The 21,997-nt window shown below is 42.6% G+C and overlaps 1 protein-coding gene across 1 annotated transcript in view; it reads left to right on the top strand.

The window, feature by feature from the left end:
• Positions 1–21,997, top strand: part of TBCD (tubulin folding cofactor D) — a 1,563,032-nt gene that overhangs the window by 976,492 nt on the left and 564,543 nt on the right. The window contains exon 31 of the mRNA XM_053710319.1: positions 11,227–11,367. Within this exon, the coding sequence (XP_053566294.1) occupies positions 11,227–11,367 (141 nt within the window). The remainder of the gene's footprint in view (positions 1–11,226; positions 11,368–21,997) is intronic.

Below are 21,997 nucleotides of genomic sequence, written 5' to 3'. Positions count from 1 at the left end.
CAGTAATCCTAGTGTTATCAGAGGTTTTTACTAGCTTGCATAAAGGGTTAATTTTTTGTGGGCACTCAGTTTATGTGAATTTGGGACAAATGTTTTTGTGTCTGGGAGTAACGTTTTCTGTTTTATGGGACATTTGCATGAGGGTTCTTTGGGGTTGTTTATAACCCACATGGCTTTCAGGCAGGGTTTGTTAGTTTTGTGTAAGACCAAGCAACATCGAGTGAGGTGGGCGGGGCCTACATTTACAAGCAGCAAGCAACTTCTCCTGAGGTCCTGATAGTCTTCTGAGGGACTAATTGAAGCTTTAAACCCCCATATTATCGCTTCCTAAGGGCAGGTAGGGCCACAGCAGAGCTGTGGCAAGGTGCTTTAGGGTTTTTTAACCGGTTTTAAAAAATTTTTTAACCTGTTTTGCAGTTTGTGTATGCCTTTTTTTCTCTTAAAGGCACAGTACCGTTTTTGCAAATTGTGTTTTTTTCATTAAATAAAGTGTTTTCCAAGCTTGCTTGCTTTATTACTAGTCTGTTAAACATGTCTGACACTGAGGAAACTCATTGTTCAATTTGTTTAGAAGCCATTGTGGAACCCCCTCTTAGAATGTGTCCCACTTGTACTGATATGTCTATAAATTGCAAACGGCATATTTTGACTTATAAAAGTTTGGTATTAGATGATTCTCAGACAGAAGGAAATCAGGTTTTGCCATCTAGTTCTCCCAAAGTGTCACAACCAGTAACGCCCGCACAAGCGACGCCAAGTACTTCTAGTGCGTCTAATTATTTCACCTTGCAAGATATGGCTTCAGTTATGAATACTACCCTCACAGAGGTTTTATCTAAGCTGCCTGGGTTGCAAGGGAAGCGCAGTAGCTCTGGGTTAAGAACAAATGCTGAGCCTTCTGGCGCTTTAGTTGCCGTATCCGATATTCCCTCACAATGTACTGAGGTAGGGATGAGGGATTTGCTGTCTGAGGGAGAGATTTCTGATTCAGGAAAGATGTTCTCTCAGACAGATTCAGATATGACGGCATTTAAATTTAAGATAGAGCACCTCCGCTTATTGCTCAGGGAGGTTTTAGCTACTCTGGATGATTGTGACCCTATTGTAGTTCCAGAGAAATTGTGTAAAATGGACAAATATTTAGAGGTTCCTGTTTACACTGATGTGTTTCCGGTCCCTAAGAGGAGTTTGGACATTGTTACTAAGGAGTGGGATAAACTAGGTATTCTGTTCTCTCCCCCTTCTCCTGTTTTTAAGAAAATGTTTCCCATTTCTGGCACCATAAAGGACTCATGGCAGACAGTCCCTATTTCTACCCTGGCTAAGCGTACAACTATACCTATTGAAGACAGTTGTGCTTTCATTGATCCTATGGATAAAAAATTAGAGGGTCTCCTAAAGAAAATTTTTGTTCATCAAGGTTTTCTTCTTCAACCTATAGCATGCATTGTTCCTGTAACCACTACAGCTGCCTTTTGGTTTGAGGCTCTAGAAGAGGCTCTTCAGATGGAGACCCCACTAGATGATATTTTGGAAGTTGGCTAATTCTTTTATTACTGACACCGCTTTTCATCTTGCTAAATTAGCGGCTAAGAATTCAGGTTTTGCCATTTTAGTGCGTAGAGCGTTATGGCTTAAGTCCTGGTCAGCTGATGTGTCATCTAAATCTAAGCTTTTGTCCATCCCTTTCAAAGGTAAGACCCTATTCAGGCCTGCATTGAAAGAGATCATTTCAGACATTACTGGAGGGAAGAGTCATACCCTCCCTCAGGATAAGTCAAATAAGACAAGGACCAAACAATATAATTTTCGTTCCTTTCAAAACTTCAAGAGTGGTCCCTCTACCTCTTCCCCTGCTGCAAAGCAAGAGGGGAACTGTGCTCAATCCAAGCCAACCTGGAGACCTAATCAGGCTTGGAACAAGGGTAAACAGGCCAAAAAGTCAGCATGAAGGGGTAGCCCCCGATCCAGTAGGGGGCAGACTCTCTCTTTTTGCTCAGGCCTGGGCAAGAGACGTTCAGGATTCCTGGGCAGTAGAAATTGTAACCCAGGGATACCTTCTAGATTTCAAGGATTCCCCTCCAAGGGGGAGGTTCCATCTTTCTCAATTGTCTGTAAACCCGACAAAAAGAGAGGCGTTCTTACGCTGTGAAGAAGACCTTTTTACCATGGGAGGATCTGCCCAGTTCCAAAAGCAGAACAGGGGCAGGGATTCTACTCCAATCTGTTTATAGTTCCCAAAAAGGAGGGAACCTTCAGACCAATTCTGGATCTCAAGATTCTAAACCAATTCCTAAGAGTTCCATCTTTCAAGATGGAGACCATTCAGACTACCTTACCATTGATCCAGGAGGGTCAATACATTACCACTGTGGACTTAAAGGATGCATATCTGCACATTCCTATCCACAAAGATCATCACCAGTTCCTCAGGTTCGCCTTTCTGGACAAGCATTATCAGTTTGTGGCTCTTCCTTTCGGGTTTGCCACGGCGCCGCAAATCTTCACGAAGGTGCTAGGGTCTCTTCTGGGGGTTCTAAGGCCACGGGGCATAGCAGTGGCGCCTTATCATTCTAATTCAAGCGTCGTCCTTCCAACTAGCCAAGTCTCACATGGACTTAGTGTTGGCCTTTCTAAGGTCTCACGGGTGGAAAGTGAACGTAAAAAAGAGTTCTCTTTCCCCCCTCACAAGAGTTTCATTTCTAGGGACTCTGATAAACTCGGTGGACATGAAAATATTTCTGACGGAGGTCAGGAAATCAAAGATTTTGTCCACCTGCCGAGCTCTTCATTCCATTCCTCGGCCGTCAGTGGCTCAGTGTATGGAGGTAATCGGACTAATGGTAGCGACAATTGCATCTCAGACCACTGCAACTATGCATGCTCAATCAGTGGAATGGGGATTATGTGGATTTATCTCCTCAGATAAATCTGGATCAAGAGACCAGAGACTCTCTTCTTTGGTGGTTGTCACAGGATCATCTGTCCCAGGGAATGTGTTTCCGCAGGCCAGAATGGGTTATAGTGACGACAGACGCCAGTCTTCTGGACTGGGGTGCAGTCTGGAATTCCCTGAAAGCTCAGAGTTTGTGGACACCGGAGGAGGCTCTCCTACCGATAAATATTCTGGAATTAAGAGCGATATCAATGCTCTCCAGGCATGGCCTCAGCTGACTTCGGCCAGATTCATCAGGTTTCAGTCGGACAACATCACGACTGTGGCTTATATCAATCATCAGGGCGGTACAAAGAGTTCCTTAGCGATGATAGAGGTCTCAAGGATAATCCAATGGGCAGATACTCACTCTTGCCATCTGTCAGCGATCTATATCCCAGGTGCAGAGAACTGGGAGGCAGATTTTCTAAGTCGTCAGACTTTTCATCCGGGGGAGTGGGAACTCCATCCGGAGGTGTTTGCTCAGCTGGTTCGGCTATGGGGCACACCAGAGTTGGATCTGATGGCGTCTCGTCAGAACGCCAAACTTCCTCGTTACGACTCCAGGTCAAGGGATCCTCAGGCTGTACTGATAGATGCTCTAGCAGTACCCTGGTCGTTCAACCTAGCTTATGTGTTTCCACCTTTCCCTCTCCTTCCACGTCTGATTGCCAGAATCAAACAGGAGAGAGCATCTGTGATTTTGATAGCGCCTGCGTGGCCACGCAGGACTTGGTATGTAGACCTGGTGGACATGTCATCCCTTCCACCATGGTCTCTGCCATTGAGACAGGACCTTCAGATTCAAGGTCCTTTCAAGCATCCAAATCTAATTTCTCTGCAACTGACTGCTTGGAGATTGAACGCTTGATTCTATCAAAGCGGGGTTTCTCTGAGTCAGTCATAAATACCTTGATTCAGGCTCGAAAGCCTGTTACCAGGAAAATTTATCATAAGATATGGCGTAAATATCTTTTTTTGGTGCGAATCCAAAGGCTTCTTCTGGAGTAAAATCAGGATTCCTAGGATATTGTCTTTTCTCCAAGAGGGATTGGAGAAAGGATTATCAGCTAGTTCCCTAAAGGGACAGATATCTGCTCTGTCTATTTTGTTGCACAAGCAACTGGCAGATGTTCCAGACGTTCAGGCTTTTTGTCAGGCTTTAGTTAGAATTAAGCCTGTGTTTAAACCTATTGCTCCGCCATGGAGTCTAAATTTAGTTCTTAGAGTTCTTCAGGGGGTTCCGTTTGAACCCATGCATTTCATAGATATTAAGCTTTTATCTTGGAAAAATGTTGTTCTAGGTTGCTATCTCTTCAGCTCGAAGAGTTTCTGAACTATCTGCATTACAATGTGACTCTCCTTATCTTGTGTTCCATGCTGATAAGGTGGTTTTGCGTACCAAGCCTGGGTTCCTACCTAAGGTTGTTACTAACAGGAATGTCAATCAAGAAATTGTTGTTCCTTCTCTGTGTCCTAATCCTTCTTGTAAGAAGGAACGTCTGTTGCACAACTTGGACGTGGTTTGTGCTTTGAAATTTTATTTGCAGGCAACCAAAGGTTTTCGTCAAACATCTTCTTTGTTTGTTGTCTATTCTGGAAAGCGTAGGGGTCAAAAGGCAAAAGGCTATGGCGATTTCTCTTTCCTTTTGGCTGAAAAGCATCATCCGTTTGGCTTATGAGACTGCTGGACAGCAGCCTCCTGAAAGGATTACAGCTCATTCTACTAGAGCGGTAGCTTCCACATGGGCTTTTAAAAATGATGCTTCTGTTGAACAGATTTGTAAGGCTGCGACTTGGTCTTCGCTTCATACCTTTTCAAAATGTTATAAATTTGATACTTTTGCTTCTTCGGAGGCTATTTTTGGGAGAAAGATTTTGCAAGCAGTGGTGCCTTCTGTTTAGGTTCCTGTCTTGTCCCTCCCTTAATCCGTGTCCTAAAGCTTTGGTATTGGTATCCTACAAGTTAGGATGAATCCGTGGACTCGGTACATCATGCAAAAGTAAACAAAATTTATGCTTACCTGATAAATTTCTTTCTTTTGCGATGTACCGAGTCCAAGGCCCGCCCTGTCTATTCAAGACAGATAGTATTTTTTTATGTAAACTTCAGTCACCTCTGCACCTTATAGTTTCTCCTTTTCTTCCTTGGCCTTCGGTCGAATGACTGGGGGGTGGAGTTAAGGGGGGAGCTATATAGACAGCTCTGCTGTGGTGCTCTCTTTGCTACTTCCTGTCAGGAAGGACAATATCCCACAAGTTAGGATGAATCCGTGGACTCGGTACATCGCAAAAGAAAGAAATTTATCAGGTAAGCATAAATTTTGTTTTATTTAAGAACTTACCTGATAAATTCATTTATTTCATATTGGCAAGAGTCCATGAGGCCCACCCTTTTTATGGTGGTTATGATTTTTTTGTATAAAGCACAATTATTTCCAAATTCCTTTGTTGATGCTTTTTACTCCTTTCTTTATCACCCCACTGCTTGGCTATTCGTTAAACTGAATTGTGGGTGTGGTGAGGGGTGTATTTATAGGCATTTTGAGGTTTGGGAAACTTTGCCCCTCCTGGTAGGATTGTATATCCCATACGTCACTAGCTCATGGACTCTTGCTAATATTAAAGAAATGAATTTATCAGTTAAGTTCTTACATAAATTATGTTATATACACATATGATATGCCATCCAGACAACGTAAGGTACCCTTAGATGATATAAGGCATCACTTCATATGCATAAAAAAATCCAGGAGTACACCAGTGATTTCAAAGAACCCGCCTGCATCGGCTCAGTCTGGCGTCTGATGTCACAACCACACGCCTGTCTAAGGGTACCTTACGTTGTCTGGATGGCATTTACACATTTTCCCCTGAGGATTGGTTGAGATCGCTCATAGAGCGGAGTTCGTTCCTCCATTTGCTGTTGCACATTTACTGACGGACTTTGGTCCTTAAGTGCCTTTAGCTTGCTTTACATCTTGTACATCATGATTATGCTGGGGACACTGGTACCCATACTAACACTTTGCTTCTAACAAGTCAGATCCCTTGTGCATGAACTGCCTGCTTACTTACAAGCCTTGCATCTGCTTGCATCATCTGCAAATAACCGTGCAATCTTTGCATTTAAGTCTACATTCTACTATACACCTTAAAGCAGATGTTGCCCAAAACGGGCTCATTTTAAAGTCATAGACTGACGTCTTCTTATATTCTAAGACTGGGGACGCCCAGTATTGTTTGTTTTTTACTCTGTATTTTGTATCTGTTTGGAAATTGTGCACTATAGATATATTGTTCATTATAGTTTTTGCACATTACATTTATTTCATATCAGCGTATATATGACTAGGTTGTGATCTTTTAAGTGCGGGGACTCTTATATTTTTCTGTATTATTATTTTAAGTTGTCTAATAACTGGAGTACACCTTTGTCCCGAGCATTATTATCATAATAACATTATTATTTGCTTTATCTTGCACCTTAGTGCTATCCATATATTTATGTGTATATACTGTATATATGTGTATATATATATGTGCATATACTGTATTTATGTGTATATACTGTATTATGTGTATATTTATGTGTATATACTGTATTTATGTGTATATACTGTATTTATGTGTATATACTGTATTTATGTGTATATACTGTATTTATGTGTATATATATATATATATATGTGCATATACTGTATTTATGTGTATATATATATATATATATATGTGTATATACTGTATTTATGTGTATATACTGTATTTATGTGTATATATTTATGTGTATATACTGTATATATGTGTATATATATATGTGCATATACTGTATTTATGTGTATATACTGTATTATGTGTATATTTATGTGTATATACTGTATTTATGTGTATATACTGTATTTATGTGTATATACTGTATTTATGTGTATATACTGTATTTATGTGTATATATATATATATATATGTGCATATACTGTATTTATGTGTATATATATATATATATATATGTGTATATACTGTATTTATGTGTATATACTGTATTTATGTGTATATATTTATGTGTATATACTGTATATATGTGTATATATATATGTGCATATACTGTATTTGTGTGTATATATATATATATATATATATATATGTGCATATACTGTATTTATGTGTATATACTGTATTTATGTGTATATACTGTATTTATGTGTATATACTGTATTTATGTGTATATACTGTATTTATGTGTATATATATATATATATATATATATATATATATATATATATATATATGTGCATATACTGTATTTATGTGTATATATATATATATATATGTGTGTATATACTGTATTTATGTGTATATACTGTATTTATGTGTATATACTGTATATATGTGTATATACTGTATTTATGTGTATATTTATGTGTATATTTATGTGTATATATATGTGTATATACTGTATTTATGTGTATATACTGTATTTATGTGTATATACTGTATTTATGTGTATATACTGTATATATGTGTATATACTGTATATATGTGTATATATATATATATGTGTATATACTGTATTTATGTGTATATACTGTATTTATGAGTATATACTGTATATATGTGTGTGTATATATATATATATATATATATATATATATATATATACACACTAATCCATATGGTTTAGCACACCTTACAAAATTACTTCTTAGGGGTGCAGCCAACAAAACCAATATATACAGTATATATATAGTACTTTGCCTATCGTACCACATACTCACCTAGAGTTACTGAAAAACCTCCTTGTGCTGTGCGATATGGTGCGTTAAGATCCATACCGCACAAAAGCCAAGGGCTGAGTTTACGTGCTCGTGCACGCTTTCCCCCATAGACATCAACAGGGAGAAAGTGTTAGAAAAAAACTAATACTTGCGATCGCAGAATGACAAATCGCCGTAACGCAACCCCATTGATGTCTATGGGGAAAAGAAAGTTACATTTAAATCTAACACCCTAACATACACCCCTAGTCTAAACGCCCCTAATCCGCCGCTCCCTGACATCGCCGACACTAATAAAAGTTATTAACCCCTAATCCGCCGCTCCCTGACATCGCCAACACTAATAAAAAGTTATTAACCCCTAATCCGCCTCTACCCGACATCGCTGACACGAAATAAACCTTTTAACCCCTAAACCGCCGGCCCCCCACATTGTAATTATAATTTAGGAATTTTAATTGGTAGGTTTTTTTTTTTAAATAGTTGTGTTAGGTTAATTCATAGTTTAATCTTAGGGTTTTTTTTATTTCACTGGTGAGTTTTTTTATTTATTTTAAGATAGTTATATTGTAACTTTTAATTTAAAGTTAGGGGGTGTAAGGTTTAGGGGTTAATAGTTTAATTTGGTGTTTTGGGATGTGGATGGCTGGCGGTTTAGGGGTTTATAGGTTTAGTTAATTAGTTACGATATGGGGCTCCGGTGGTTTAGGGGTTAATAGGTTTATTTTGTGTCGGGGAGCGGCAGATATGGGGTTACTTGATTTATTCACTGTTGGCAATGTGGGTCGGCGGCGGATTAGGGGTTAATAGGTTTATATAGTGTTGGCAATGTGGGTGGGCGGCACATTTGGTGTTAATAGGTTTATTTAATAGTTGCGATGTGGGTGGGCGGTGGATTAGGGGTTAATAGGTTTAATATAGTATTTGTGATTTGGGATGGTGGCGGTTTAGGGGTTAATAGGTAGTTTATGGGTGTTAGTGTACTTTGTAACATTTTAGTTATGAGTTTTGTGTAACCTTTTTTGTTTTGCAAAATCCATAACTACTGGTCTCAGATGGCAGAATGGATCGTGTCAGTATAGGGTGTAACGCAAACATTTTAGCCGGAACACACAACTTGTAATACGGCGCTATGGAAAATCCTGCACTCAAATGTAATTTTTTGGAGTGCAGAATGGACGTTGAGTTACAGGCTAAAATGCTTGCAGTATAGCTATACCGCCGCGACTTGTAATATGCGTTACTGGCCATTCCAGCGCAATGGCCAATTTTTCAGCAGTAATAGCCGTACCGCACCATAACGCAAAACTCGAAATCTAGGCAACTGTTTATATATGTATATATTATTTTTATATATTACACCCGAGAGCTGCTGTACCTGTGCTGCAGGCATCTGTCTGCATATGGAACCGGAGCACAATTGGTGCTCTGGTTCCATATGAAGGTAGACAACTGATCGTTACAGACTGTGACCGACTTTGCTGGTGGGATGCTCGAGAGGGAGGCTGGTGAATCGCACAGCGGTGGGGGGGGGGTTCAGATCAAAAACTGCTGAAAAATAAGTGTGGATGGGAGAGGGAGAGAAGGGACACTACACTACATAAGTGATCAGAAGGTGTGGGCTAGACTGCTACACTACAGAAAAATACATAAAATAATTAATAAATAAAATCTAAATAAATCTTTAAACTGGTTACTGGCAGATAGCTGGCAGTACCTAATATGGGGGACATCATTCGAAGGGGGTGGCTTACAGAGCTGTTTGGGAGGGATCAGGGAGGTTGGAGGTGGGAGGGTAAAGGGAGGTCCTACACTGCAGAAAAATAAATACAATTAATTTTATTCGACCCCTTCCTGTCGGGACTACTTTGTCTACATCGGAAGTTCTTAAAACAAGTTCGGAAGTTCTGTAAACAAATGAGTAAAAATTAAAATCACACTGTCAATTCATGTGGTTGCGTGATTTTAAAGATGAGATCGGGTCAGGGGGGAGTGCCTATGACTTTAGGCATGCCCCCCAGCTCTATAGGAAGCGTTTGTTTCATGGCAGCCAAACGACTAGGACCTTCCAACGTCCTAACGGCCGGAAGGGGTTAACGACCAGCAATGTACCCTGTGCATTACTGGCCTTTCTTTGGGGGTTGCTTTTTCAATAGCGGGGTCTCGCCACAAGTGGAAAGGCCTCACTATTTAAGAAAGCCTGCAGGAGGGAGGGAGGGAGGGTACAATGGCGCTTGCGGCCAAGACCCACGCTATTATAAGCAGACAATCCCTTAACGGCCAGCGACAAACAGGGTAAGTTAACAGGTTAAAAAAAAACAACTCTGGCAGACTGTCTGCCAGTATTTAAAGGGATACTGAACCCTGAATGTAAGCTTACTAACCAGCCCATCTTTGGTTCAGCAGCAGGGTAGCGATTGCTGGCTAAATGTAGCCACCAATCAGCAAGCGCTACCCAGTTGATGAACCAAATATGGGCCGGCTCCTAAGCTTACATTTTTGTTTTTTCAAATAAAGATACGAGAATGAAATAATATTGATAATAGGAGTAAATTAGAAAGTTGCTTAAAATGGCATGCTATAACTGAATCATGAAAGAAAAAAAATGGGTTCAGTATCTCTTTAAGATGGGTGTGGGAGGAGAGAGAGCTGTTTGTTTTGGATCAGGGAGGTGGGAAGTGTCAGGTGAGTTGTAATTCCTGCGTTAAAATGCTATTACCCTTACCAGCTATCTAATTAACCCCTTCAATGCCGGGAATTCAGAAGTGTGGTGCACAGCTGCAAATAGCGGACTTCTAATAGCTAATAACTAATTGCAAAGCCTGATATTTCTGAACAAAGGGGACCACAGAAAACCTTTTACAACCATTTGTCTTATGACTGCAGTAGTTGCGTGTAAATAATTTCAGTGAGAAACCCAAAGTTTGTGAAAAAGTTAATGTTTTCTTAAATATGATGGCATTTGGTGTCAAAATAGTGGCATGAAATGTACAAAAATTGGCCTTCATCAATAGCTTGGATTGTCTACTAAATATAAATATATATATAAAGTTTTGGCAGGTAAATAAAATAGCCAAGGCTCTATTTATGTTTAAATGGAGTGACAGCAAAAATGCTAATAATTCTTCAGTATTTTGGTCGTTTTTCTCTGAAATTCTCGGTAGTGAAGGAGTTAAAGTGGGTTAATTATGCTTAAATTATTAATTTTGAAGTTGTCCTCTCTCATGATTTGCTTCTGTATCTGCTGTGTTTGTGCCATAAGTCACAGCGAATACTTGAGTATTACACAGAAATGCACATTTAGTGGCAGGGAAAAATGATTCAACTAATTATGTAACTGGGAGAGTAAGCACCTTATTATTTATGCTAAATATGCTTAACATCTATTGCACTTTAAAGGCACCTTAATGTCCCTTTAAGATGTCTTTATAGAATGCAGTGGGGAAATAAATCATGGTGGGATACTGCTTCCTTCTGTCTGGATCATGATTAGACCTGGCTGTTATTTCTCTTGTTTAGGGTTTGCCAGACTGTAGGCGTGGATGCTGAAGGATCACAAACTGAAGCTCTATGTAGAGAAAATGTTCCTCTGATTTATAACACCCTCTTGGATTGTATGAACGACTACACCACAGATAGCAGGGGAGATGTTGGTGCCTGGTAAGATCCATTTTGTTACAGTTACAGCCGCCTCCCTCTGTGATAAAACACATGCCCATTTAAAGGCCCCCCCTATGTGTTTAAACACATGTCCAGTTACTCCTGCCTCCCTCTGTGATTAAACACATGCCCAGTTACAGCTGCCTCCCTCTGTGATTAAATACATGCCCAGTTACTGCTGCCTCCCTCTGTGATTAAATACATGCCCAGTTACTCCTGCCTCCCTCTGTGATTAAATACATGCCCAGTTACAGCTGCCTCCCTCTGTGATTAAACACATGCCCAGTTACAGCTGCCTCCTTCTATGATTAAACACATGCCCAGTTACTGCTGCCTCCCTATGTGATTAAACACATGCCCAGTTACTGCTGCCTCCCTCTGTGATTAAACACATGCCCAGTTACAGCTGCCTCCCTCTGTGATTAAACACATGCCCAGTTACAGCTGCCTCCCTATGTGATTAAACACATGCCCAGTTACTGCTGCCTCCCTCTGTGATTAAACACATGCCCATTTACAGCTGCCTCCCTATGTGATTAAATACATGCCCAGTTACTGCTGCCTCCCTCTGTGATTAAACACATGCCCAGTTACAGCTGCCTCCTTCTGTGATTAATTACATGCCCAGTTACTGCTGCCTCCCTCTGTGATTAAACACATGCCCAGTTACAGCTGCCTCCCTATGTGATTAAACACATGCCCAGTTACAGCTGCCTCCTTCTGTGATTAAACACATGCCCAGTTACTGCTGCCTCCTTCTGTGATTAAACACATGCCCAGTTACTGCTGCCTCCCTCTGTGATTAAATACATGCCCTGTTACAGCTGCCTCCCTCTGTGATTAAACACATGCCCAGTTACAGCTGCCTCCTTCTGTGATTAAACACATGTCCAGTTACTGCTGCCTCCCTCTGTGATTAAACACATGCCCAGTTACTGCTGCCTCCTTATGTGATTAAACACATGCCCAGTTACTGCTGCCTCCGTCTGTGATTAAACACATGCCCAGTTACTGCTGCCTCCCTCTGTGATTAAACACATGCCCAGTTACTCCTGCCTCCCTCTGTTATTAAATACATGCGCAGTTACAGCCGCTTCCCTCTGTGATTAAACACATGCCCAGTTACAGCTGCCTCCCTCTGTTATTAAATACATGCCCAGTTACAGCTGCCTCCCTCTGTGATTAAACACATGCCCAGTTACAGCTGCCTCCCTCTGTTATTAAATACATGCGCAGTTACAGCCGCTTCCCTCTGTGATTAAACACATGCCCAGTTACTGCTGCCTCCCTCTGTGATTAAACACATGCCCAGTTACTCCTGCCTCCCTCTGTGATTAAACACATGTCCAGTTACAGCTGCCTCCCTATGTGATTAAACACATGCCCATTTACTGCTGCCTCCCTCTGTGATTAAACACATGCCCAGTTACTGCTGCCTCCCTCTGTGATTAAACACATGCCCAGTTACAGCTGCCTCCCTATGTGACTAAACACATGCCCAGTTACTGCTGCCTCCCTCTGTGATTAATTACATGCCCAGATACTGCTGCCTCCCTCTGTGATTAAATACATGCCCAGTTACAGCTGCCTTCCTCTGTGATTAAACACATGCCCAGTTACAGCTGCCTCCATCTGTGATTAAATACATGCCCAGTTACAGCTGCCTCCCTCTGTGATTAAATACATGCCCTGTTACAGCTGCCTCCCTCTGTGATTAAATACATGCCCAGTTACAGCTGCCTCCCTCTGTGATTAAATACATGCCCAGTTACAGCTGCCTCCCTCTGTGATTAAATACATGCCCAGTTACAGCCGCCTCCCTCTGTGATTAAATACATGCCCTTTTACAGCTGCCTTCCTCTGTGATTAAATACATGCCCAGTTACAGCCGCCTCCCTCTGTGATTAAATACATGCCCAGTTACAGCCGCCTCCCTCTGTGATTAAATACATGCCCAGTTACAGCCGCCTCCCTATGTGACTAAACACATGCCCAGTTACAGCTGCCTTCCTCTGTGATTAAATACATGCGCAGTTACAGCTGCCTCCCTCTGTGATTAAATACATGCCCAGTTACAACTGCCTCCCTCTGTGATTAAAAACATGCCCAGTTACTGCTGCCTCCGTCTGTGATTAAACACATGCCCAGTTACAGCCCACTCCCTCTGTGATTAAACACATGCCTAGTTACTGCTGCCTCCCTCTGTGATTAAACGCATGCCCAGATACTGCTGCCTCCCTCTGTGATTAAATACATGCCCAGATACTGCTGCCTCCCTCTGTGATTAAATACATGCCCAGTTACAGCTGCCCCCTCTGTGATTAAACACATGCCCAGTTACAGCTGCCTTCCTCTGTGATTAAATACATGTGCAGTTACAGCCACCTCCCTCTGTGATTAAACGCATGCCCAGTTACAGCTGCCTCCCTCTGTGATTAAACACATGCCCAGTTACTGCTGCCTCCCTCTGTGATTAAACACATGCCCAGATACTGCTGCCTCCCTCTGTGATTAATTACATGCCCAGATACTGCTGTCTCCCTCTGTGATTAAATACATGCCCAGTTACAGCTGCCCCGTCTGTGATTAAACACATGCCCAGTTACAGCTGCCTTCCTCTGTGATTAAATACATTCGCAGTTACAGCCGCCTCCCTCTGTGATTAAATACATGCCCAGTTACAGCCGCCTCCCTCTGTGATAAAACACATGCCCAGTTACAGCTGCCTACCTCTGCTATTAAACACATGCCCAGTTACTGCTGACTCCCTCTGTGATAAAACACATGCCCAGTTACAGCCGCCTCCCTCTGTTATTAAACACATGCCCAGTTATAGCCGCCTCCCTCTGTGATTAAACACATGCCCAGTTACTGCTGACTCCCTCTGTGATAAAACACATGCCCAGTTACAGCCGCCTCCCTCTGTTATTAAACACATGCCCAGTTACTGCTGCCTCCCTCTGTGATTAAACACATGCCCAGATACTGCTGCCTCCCTCTGTGATTAATTACATGCCCAGATACTGCTGCCTCCCTCTGTGATTAAATACATGCCCAGTTACAGCTGCCTTCCTCTGTGATTAAATACATTCGCAGTTACAGCCGCCTCCCTCTGTGATTAAATACATGCCCAGTTACAGCCGCCTCCCTCTGTGATAAAACACATGCCCAGTTACAGCTGCCTACCTCTGTTATTAAACACATGCCCAGTTACTGCTGACTCCCTCTGTGATAAAACACATGCCCAGTTACAGCCGCCTCCCTCTGTGATTAAACACATGCCCAGTTACTGCTGACTCCCTCTGTGATAAAACACATGCCCAGTTACAGCCGCCTCCCTCTGTTATTAAACACATGCCCAGTTACAGCCGCCTCCCTCTGTGATTAAACACATGCACAGTTGCAGCCGCCTCCCTCTGTGATTAAGCTCTGCCCAGACATCTCCTTTGCAATGTAAGGTATAACAGTGGATATAAAAAGTCTACGCACCCCTGTTAAAATGTCAGGTTTCTGTGATGTAAAAAATTGAGACAAAGATAAATCATTTCAGAACTTTTTCCACCTTAAATGTGACCTATAAACTGTACAACTCATTTGAAAAACAAACTGAAATTTTTTAGGTAAAGGGAAATAAAATTAAAATAATATGGTTGCATAAGTGTGAAAACCTTTAAACTAATACTTTATTGAAGCACCTTTTGATTTTATTACAGCACTCAGTCTTTTTGGGTATGAGTTTTTCAGCATGGCACATCTTGACTTGGCAAGATTTGCCCACTCTTCTTTGCAAAAACACTGTCAGAATGCGAGGGCATCTCCTGTGCACAGCCCTCTTCAGATCACCCCACATATTTTGGATTGGATTCAGGTCTGGGCTCTTGCTGGGCCATCCCAAAACTTTAATCTTCTTCTGGTGAAGCCATTCCTTTGTTGATTTGGATGTATGCTTTGGGTCGTTGTCATGCTGAAAGATGAAGTTCCTCTTCATGTTCAGCTTTCTAGCAGAAGCCTGAAGGTTTTGTGCCAATATTGTCTGGTATTTGGAACTGTTCATTATTCCTTCTACCTTGACTAAGGCCCCAGTTCCAGCTGAAGAAAAACAGCCCCAAAGCATGATGCTGCCGCCACCATGCTTCACTGTGGGTATGGTGTTCTTTTGGTGATGTGCAGTGTTTTTGCACCAAACATATCTTTTGGAATTATGGCCAAAACGTTCAACCTTGGTTTCATCAGACCATAACACCTTTTCCCATATGCTTTTGGGAGACTTCAGATGTGTTTTTGCAAAATGTAGCCTGGCTTGGATGTTTTTCTTCGTAAGAAAAGGCTTTTGTTTTGCTTCTCTACCCCATAGCTCAGACATATGAAGAATACGAGAGATTTAATATTGCTGTATCCCTCTTGGTAGCCTCCCAGACCAGTTTTCTTCTTGTCTTTTCATCAATTTTGGAGGACATCCAGTTCTTGGTAATGTCACTGTTGCACCATATTTTCTTCACTTGAGGATGACTGTCTTCACTGTGTTCCATGGTATATCTAATGCCTTGGAAATTCTTTTGTACCCTTCTCCTGACTGATACCTTTTAACAATGAGATCCCTCTGATGCTTTAGAAGCTCTCTGCGGACCATGGCTTTTGCTGTAGGATGCGACTAACAAAATGTCAGGAAAGACCTACTAGAACAGCTGACCTTTATTTGGAGTTAATCAGAGGCACTTTAAATGATGGCAGGTATATGCTGACTCCTATTTAACATGATTTTGAATGTGATTGCTTAATTCTGAACACAGCTACATCCCCAGTTATAAAAGGGTGTTCACAGAGGACTTCCGGTGGGCGGGCCTAGCGAGTGGAAGCAGGAGAGAGGAGCTCCGGATTCTCAGCATCTGCTAACTACCTAAACCTACCCAAAACAGCCCAGAAAAAGCCACAATCCTTGGCAAGAGATTCACTCTCCTGTCCGGAGTGACAAAGGCAAGGAGTCTGGCATCTGGCTCCCCCACCGAGAAGCGGCATTTGAAAGGAGTGGAGCGGAGGGGTAAAGGCTGCAGCCATAGCAGCGGACATAGCAACAGCCCAGACACATATCGGAGGATAGCTACAGATCCACAGAACACCTCTTTTTCAGTGTTTGGGGACAGCTGAGGAGATACCGACCCGGTCAAGGGGTGAGTCAAAGTTTTGGAGGTTAAGCGCCATTTCTGTCAATCGTAGGGGAAGGTGAAGGTGTGTGACGCACCAGAATAATAAAGTGCACATCCCAGCAGTACAAACGCACAAGTTAAGGCCCAGGGGCTGAACGCACACAATCAGTCTAGGTAGGCTAAGCAAACGCTAACAGCTCAGAAGAAAGCCATAAAAACTCACAGCAGAAAGTAACTGAGGAGCTGTAATTGCGCAACAGGCTTAAGATTAAATCCATTACTCCCATAGCATTAATCTTTATTACAAGGGACTCTCAGACAGAGACACTAGGCATAATTAACGGATCTAACAATTAACAGGCAATCCCTGGCCCAAATACATCAGGGCAGGTGCAGAGTAAAATTGCTATCACGCAGCACTAAATAGCTGGGAGAGGAAGTGGAAGGGGCAGATAAGGAGACAACATAAGTGAGAAACCGGCTACTACCCACACTCTAAGCCGCTGAAAAATTAAACTAACAGGAACAGACTCTCCCCTTTCTAACCACCCAAAAGCCTCAAGACATGTAAACACAAAGTTGCAGCATAAAGTCCCCGTGGTACAGCCATAAATCAACGGGTGAACACCACAACCTGCCCGACCTCAACCCACCAGAGGGGACACTTACACAATCCTTTTAGGTGCTCTGCTTAATTAACTGTTTAACAGGGAGGTGTTACCACTGCCCACCAGGATGCAAGGCTAAGACACGATGGCCTCCACCCCCTCACTCACCCACTTGAAAGTCCTGACACACTCAGGCCTAACTGCTATTGCTCACTTATTCTCTAGACCCTATTTACTACACTGTCTTTGTTGCGCGCAGTTGAGATAGCAACTGTGAGACTCTTGGAACTGTATGCAAAAGTACTACGATTCTTACTCCAAAAAAACAGACACAATGACAAACAGATTGAAGAATGCGAACAAGAAAAAGCATCAGGTAGAGCACCAACAGGCCTTAGGGCAAGCGGAGGACATGGTACCCGCCAGTCACATGGACACTCATCCAATTGTTTCCCAGATCTCAGCGCTCTTCTTGCCAAAGATTGACCAGCTTCAAACTGGTATGGACTCTCTAACAGCGGAAGTCAAGTCCTTTAATGGTAGACTGACGCAGGTGGAGCAGAAAGTCGCAGATGGGGAAAATCGGCACAGAGAAACTGAAACCCATGTGCATACCTTACAACAGCAGAATGAGCGGCTGTGGGCAAAAATTGATGACCTGGAAAACAGGTTGTGTCGAAATAACCTGAGGATAGTGGGCATATCTGAGTCACTTCCGGGCTCACAACTGGTGGAGTTTGCAGAACATACCCTGCCGGGTTTGCTTAACATTCCAAAAGAGTCTCTACCGTACACAGTGGAAAGGGCACACAGAGTGGGTGACCAGAGAAAGCAAAATGAGAAAAACCAACCACCACGCTAAGTCATGGTGAAATACCTCAACTTTAAAGACAAAGTATCTCTCTTGCAAGCATACTGAAAGGCCCCTACACTGGAATACAATGGAAAACGGATATACCTGTTCCAGGACTATTCTGCGGCATTGGCTGCCAGAAGACGAGAATTCTCACCATATTGCAAACAATTACTAGAACAAGGCAGAACGGCAGCCCTGCTGTTCCCAGCAAGATTGAGACACCATACTGCGAGAGGACCTTTGTTCTTTGACTCACCCAATTTGCTGAAGCTTCACCTACAAAGGGAGGGCGAGGAACAGCAAATTGAAAACGAAGACGACTCTGCTGCTTAGAATCAGAGCCTTAGGCCACGTTGACAGAAGATCACCAATTACAAAGGACTGGTAAAGTTACAGCACTCAAGAAATGTATCCTTGCAAAGTGAGGGGGGGGAGACCCCCCATATTGCTGGACTAGAACATTAGTTCAGTGTTGACGAATTGGGATTGTTGGGGGAGGGGGTAACGATTTTTGTTGTCTTTTCTTTATGGTTGTTTACATTGTTTGTTGCATGTACTAACCACTTGTATTTAAGGAAGGAGGAGAGAGCTGATTGTCCTACCTCTGGGGGCCACTCTGGGGGGGAAGGGAGAAGAAGTTGATCTGGTCAACTTTACAGTGAGTACTACCTGCCCGCACACATTTCGCAACATTCTTGGTTCACAGCATATGCATTGGCCCTAGATGTTGAAATCTGACGCACCTAACAGACATATACTTGAGCACAAAATGAAGCTGACCACATGGAATGTGGAAGGGATCACGTCCCCAATAAAGAGAAAAACGATACTTAGACAGCTGAATACCATAAAGACAGATATAGCAATACTAGAAGAGACACACCTTTCACAGAAAGAACACCAAAACTCAAACAGGGCTGGGTGGGTGAGGTACTGAATACCCCCTATGAGGGTAAAAGGGCGAGGGGGGTGGCGATCCTCTTCCGTAAAGGTCTAAGCTACACGGTCATACAAACTGTAACAGACGCAGAGGGAAGATATCTGATAGTCAAATTAAAAATAGGGGCACCACACATAGTACTCTGCGGTGTGTATGGCCCGCATACTGAAAAGAGAAAATTTCTGACTCAACTACAGACCCAACTCATTCAGTTCTCCGAACTTCCAATGGTAGTTGGGGGGGACTTCAATATAGCTCAACACACACCAGCAGACAGGTTCCGCAACCCAAACATCATTTCACAACAGAAAATAATATGGAAAAGCTTGAAGAGAGAAACCCGTATCTTACTAAATTTTAGAAGCGCCCTCTCAGATGTCTGAAGAGACAGAAACCCAGAGGCTCGGGATTACACTTGCTTACACCCAGCAAAGACAACTCTGTCTCGAATAGACTACTTTCTGGTTGCCAGCTCTCTTTGCCCTCGTATTGCAGACATTAAGATTAACCCTATAACCATCTCAGACCACGCACCAGTCTCACTGGACATAGACACAGATGCACCACATAGACGGACACGCAGATGGAGATTCCCAGCACACCTATATCATGACCTCAACTTGCGCAAATTCTTGATTGGGGAATGGCTAGCATACAAGGAATTAAATACCCAACACCTAAGTGATATATCACTTTTCTGGGAATCGGCAAAGGCGGTGTTGAGAAGAGGGGTGGTGACGGCATACACTGCCAAAGTTAAAAAAACACGTAGAATGAGGGGAGAATTACTTCTGCGCCAGCTGCTTAACGCCAGAAATAAGTACTTGCGCAATCCCACTGAACAGAACAGACTCAAATACAGGGAAGTTAAAGATCTTAGAGACACATACCTCATTCAGACAACGACTGCTGCTCAGAATCGCTCGCAAGCTAGATATTATCGATATGGGAACCGCACTGGGAAATTGCTAGCAAGACTCACGAAGTTAGATAGAAAACCAAATACCATCATAGCAATCAAAGACAAGGACAATATCCTCACTCAAGACTCAGATATACAGCAGGCATTCACTTCCTACTACTCAAATCTATATGACTCCCCTAGACATTGACCCAGAAAAGAAAGAACATTTTTGGAGAGATCTAACTCTACCGCAACTAGATGAGGACCAAGTGCAGACACTTAATGCCCCAATTCAGAACTTAGAAATTATCAAGGCCATTAAATCACTTCCCTTAGAAAAAACTCCGGGACCAGACGGATTGCCAGGGGAATTCTATAAAATGCTTAGTGTAGAAACCGCAGACACCCTTGCCCTACTATATAATGCAATTTTAGAAGGAAAAGCAAAATTATCCAACAGGTTCACAGAAGCAAATATCACAGTCCTCCCCAAACCAGATAGAGACCCCCTGCTCACAACATTCTACAGACCAATCTCCCTACTAAATTCTGATTATAAATTATTCACCAAGATATTGGCCAACAGGTTGGCGGGGGTACTACCCCTCCTAGTTCAGGAAGACCAAACTGGGTTCGTTAAAGGTAGATCAGCAGTCAAAAACATGAGACAATTACAACTAGTATTGACACACTTTTGGGAGAAAGGGGGCGGGGGAGGAGATAGGAATGCTAGAGAGGCCTGTTTGATCCTAGTGGATGCTGAAAAGGTTTTCGATAAGAAACTGTGGGACCACCTATTCACAACCCTGGGACAATTTGGCATAAAGGGACCTTACATGAGACCATCTATAGCACCCCTTATGCGGCGATCCTGATAAATGGGACGCCATCGAAAACATTCCTTCTTAAAAGGGGCACTAGACAGGGATGTCCCCTTTCACCCCTCCTGTTTGATCTCGCATTAGAGCCCCTAGCAATTAAGATCAGAATGGAAATGGCAGGCTTAAATATAGGCAGAGAGACCATTCACCTGTCACTCTTCGCCGATGATATGGTACTTTACACAGGAGATCCCAGAGATAACATCCCTAAAATATTAAAAGTGATAGCTGAGTTCAGTGACATTTCAGGGTACCGGATAAACAAAGATAAGTCTGAGCTACTTTGGCTCCAGAATAATGACCCTAAAACACCATTGGAGGATAATTTTGAAATAATCTCACACACATTTAAATACCTAGGCATTACGCTAACTAGAGACCCTTCACAATGGTACTCAGCTAACTTTAAACCACTACTGCAGAACCTAAAACAAATGCTACTGAGCTGGACCCCCCTACCACTGACATTGTCGGGGAGAGTGGGGCTCATTAAAATGATCCTATTCCCCAAGCTCATCTAAACCCTGTAAATGCTCCCTGAACTATTACACAAGAAAGACCTTGGGGCATTAACATTCTACACTTCCTTTGGAGAGGGAAAAAACACAGAATCAGTTACCAGAAACTGACATGTCAGCCAGAGCAGGGTGGTATGGGTCTCCCGAACATCGAACACTACAACTGGGCAGCTTTGACAAAATACGTCATGGACTGGCTGGTAGACGGGGGGCACTTTACTAACCAGTCACTGGAATCGGAGATCATCAAACCATGGTCACTAAAAATGCTTCCACATATGAATTGCACGCAGCTAGATCCCATTCTGGGGGGGGGCAGGTTTTCTCCGCCATCCCATAAAGGCATGGTGGAAGTTATGTAGAGCTCTTGGAGTCTCTCATAATCACACGGTTTATTTACCACTGAGGGGAAATCCCTGCAGGCTTCACCACAAAACCATTCAAACAATGGGAGGAAAGGGGGTCAAAACACTAAAGCAAATATTATCAGATGACGGGACCACTGTCCGACCTTTTGTAAACTTGAGAGGAGATTATGGATTGCCCAACTCCCATCACTTTGCTTACCTCCAGGCAAAACATTATGTGCAAGACCTCCTGAGAACCGGGAATATGTTAGAGCTTGACTGTGATATTTACAAACTCTTGAGACTGACAAAGGGAGGGATGATTTCCATCTCACACACATACAACATGCTCCAATCCAAACCAAATAAGTCCAACATTGAGCATCTGAGAACAGTCTGGGGATCTTTGGTGGGACATAACCTTACAGATCA

The sequence above is a fragment of the Bombina bombina genome, chromosome 1 (assembly GCF_027579735.1).
Source record: "Bombina bombina isolate aBomBom1 chromosome 1, aBomBom1.pri, whole genome shotgun sequence".
Taxonomy (NCBI): domain Eukaryota; kingdom Metazoa; phylum Chordata; class Amphibia; order Anura; family Bombinatoridae; genus Bombina; species Bombina bombina.
This window is presented reverse-complemented; position numbering and strand designations above follow the sequence as displayed.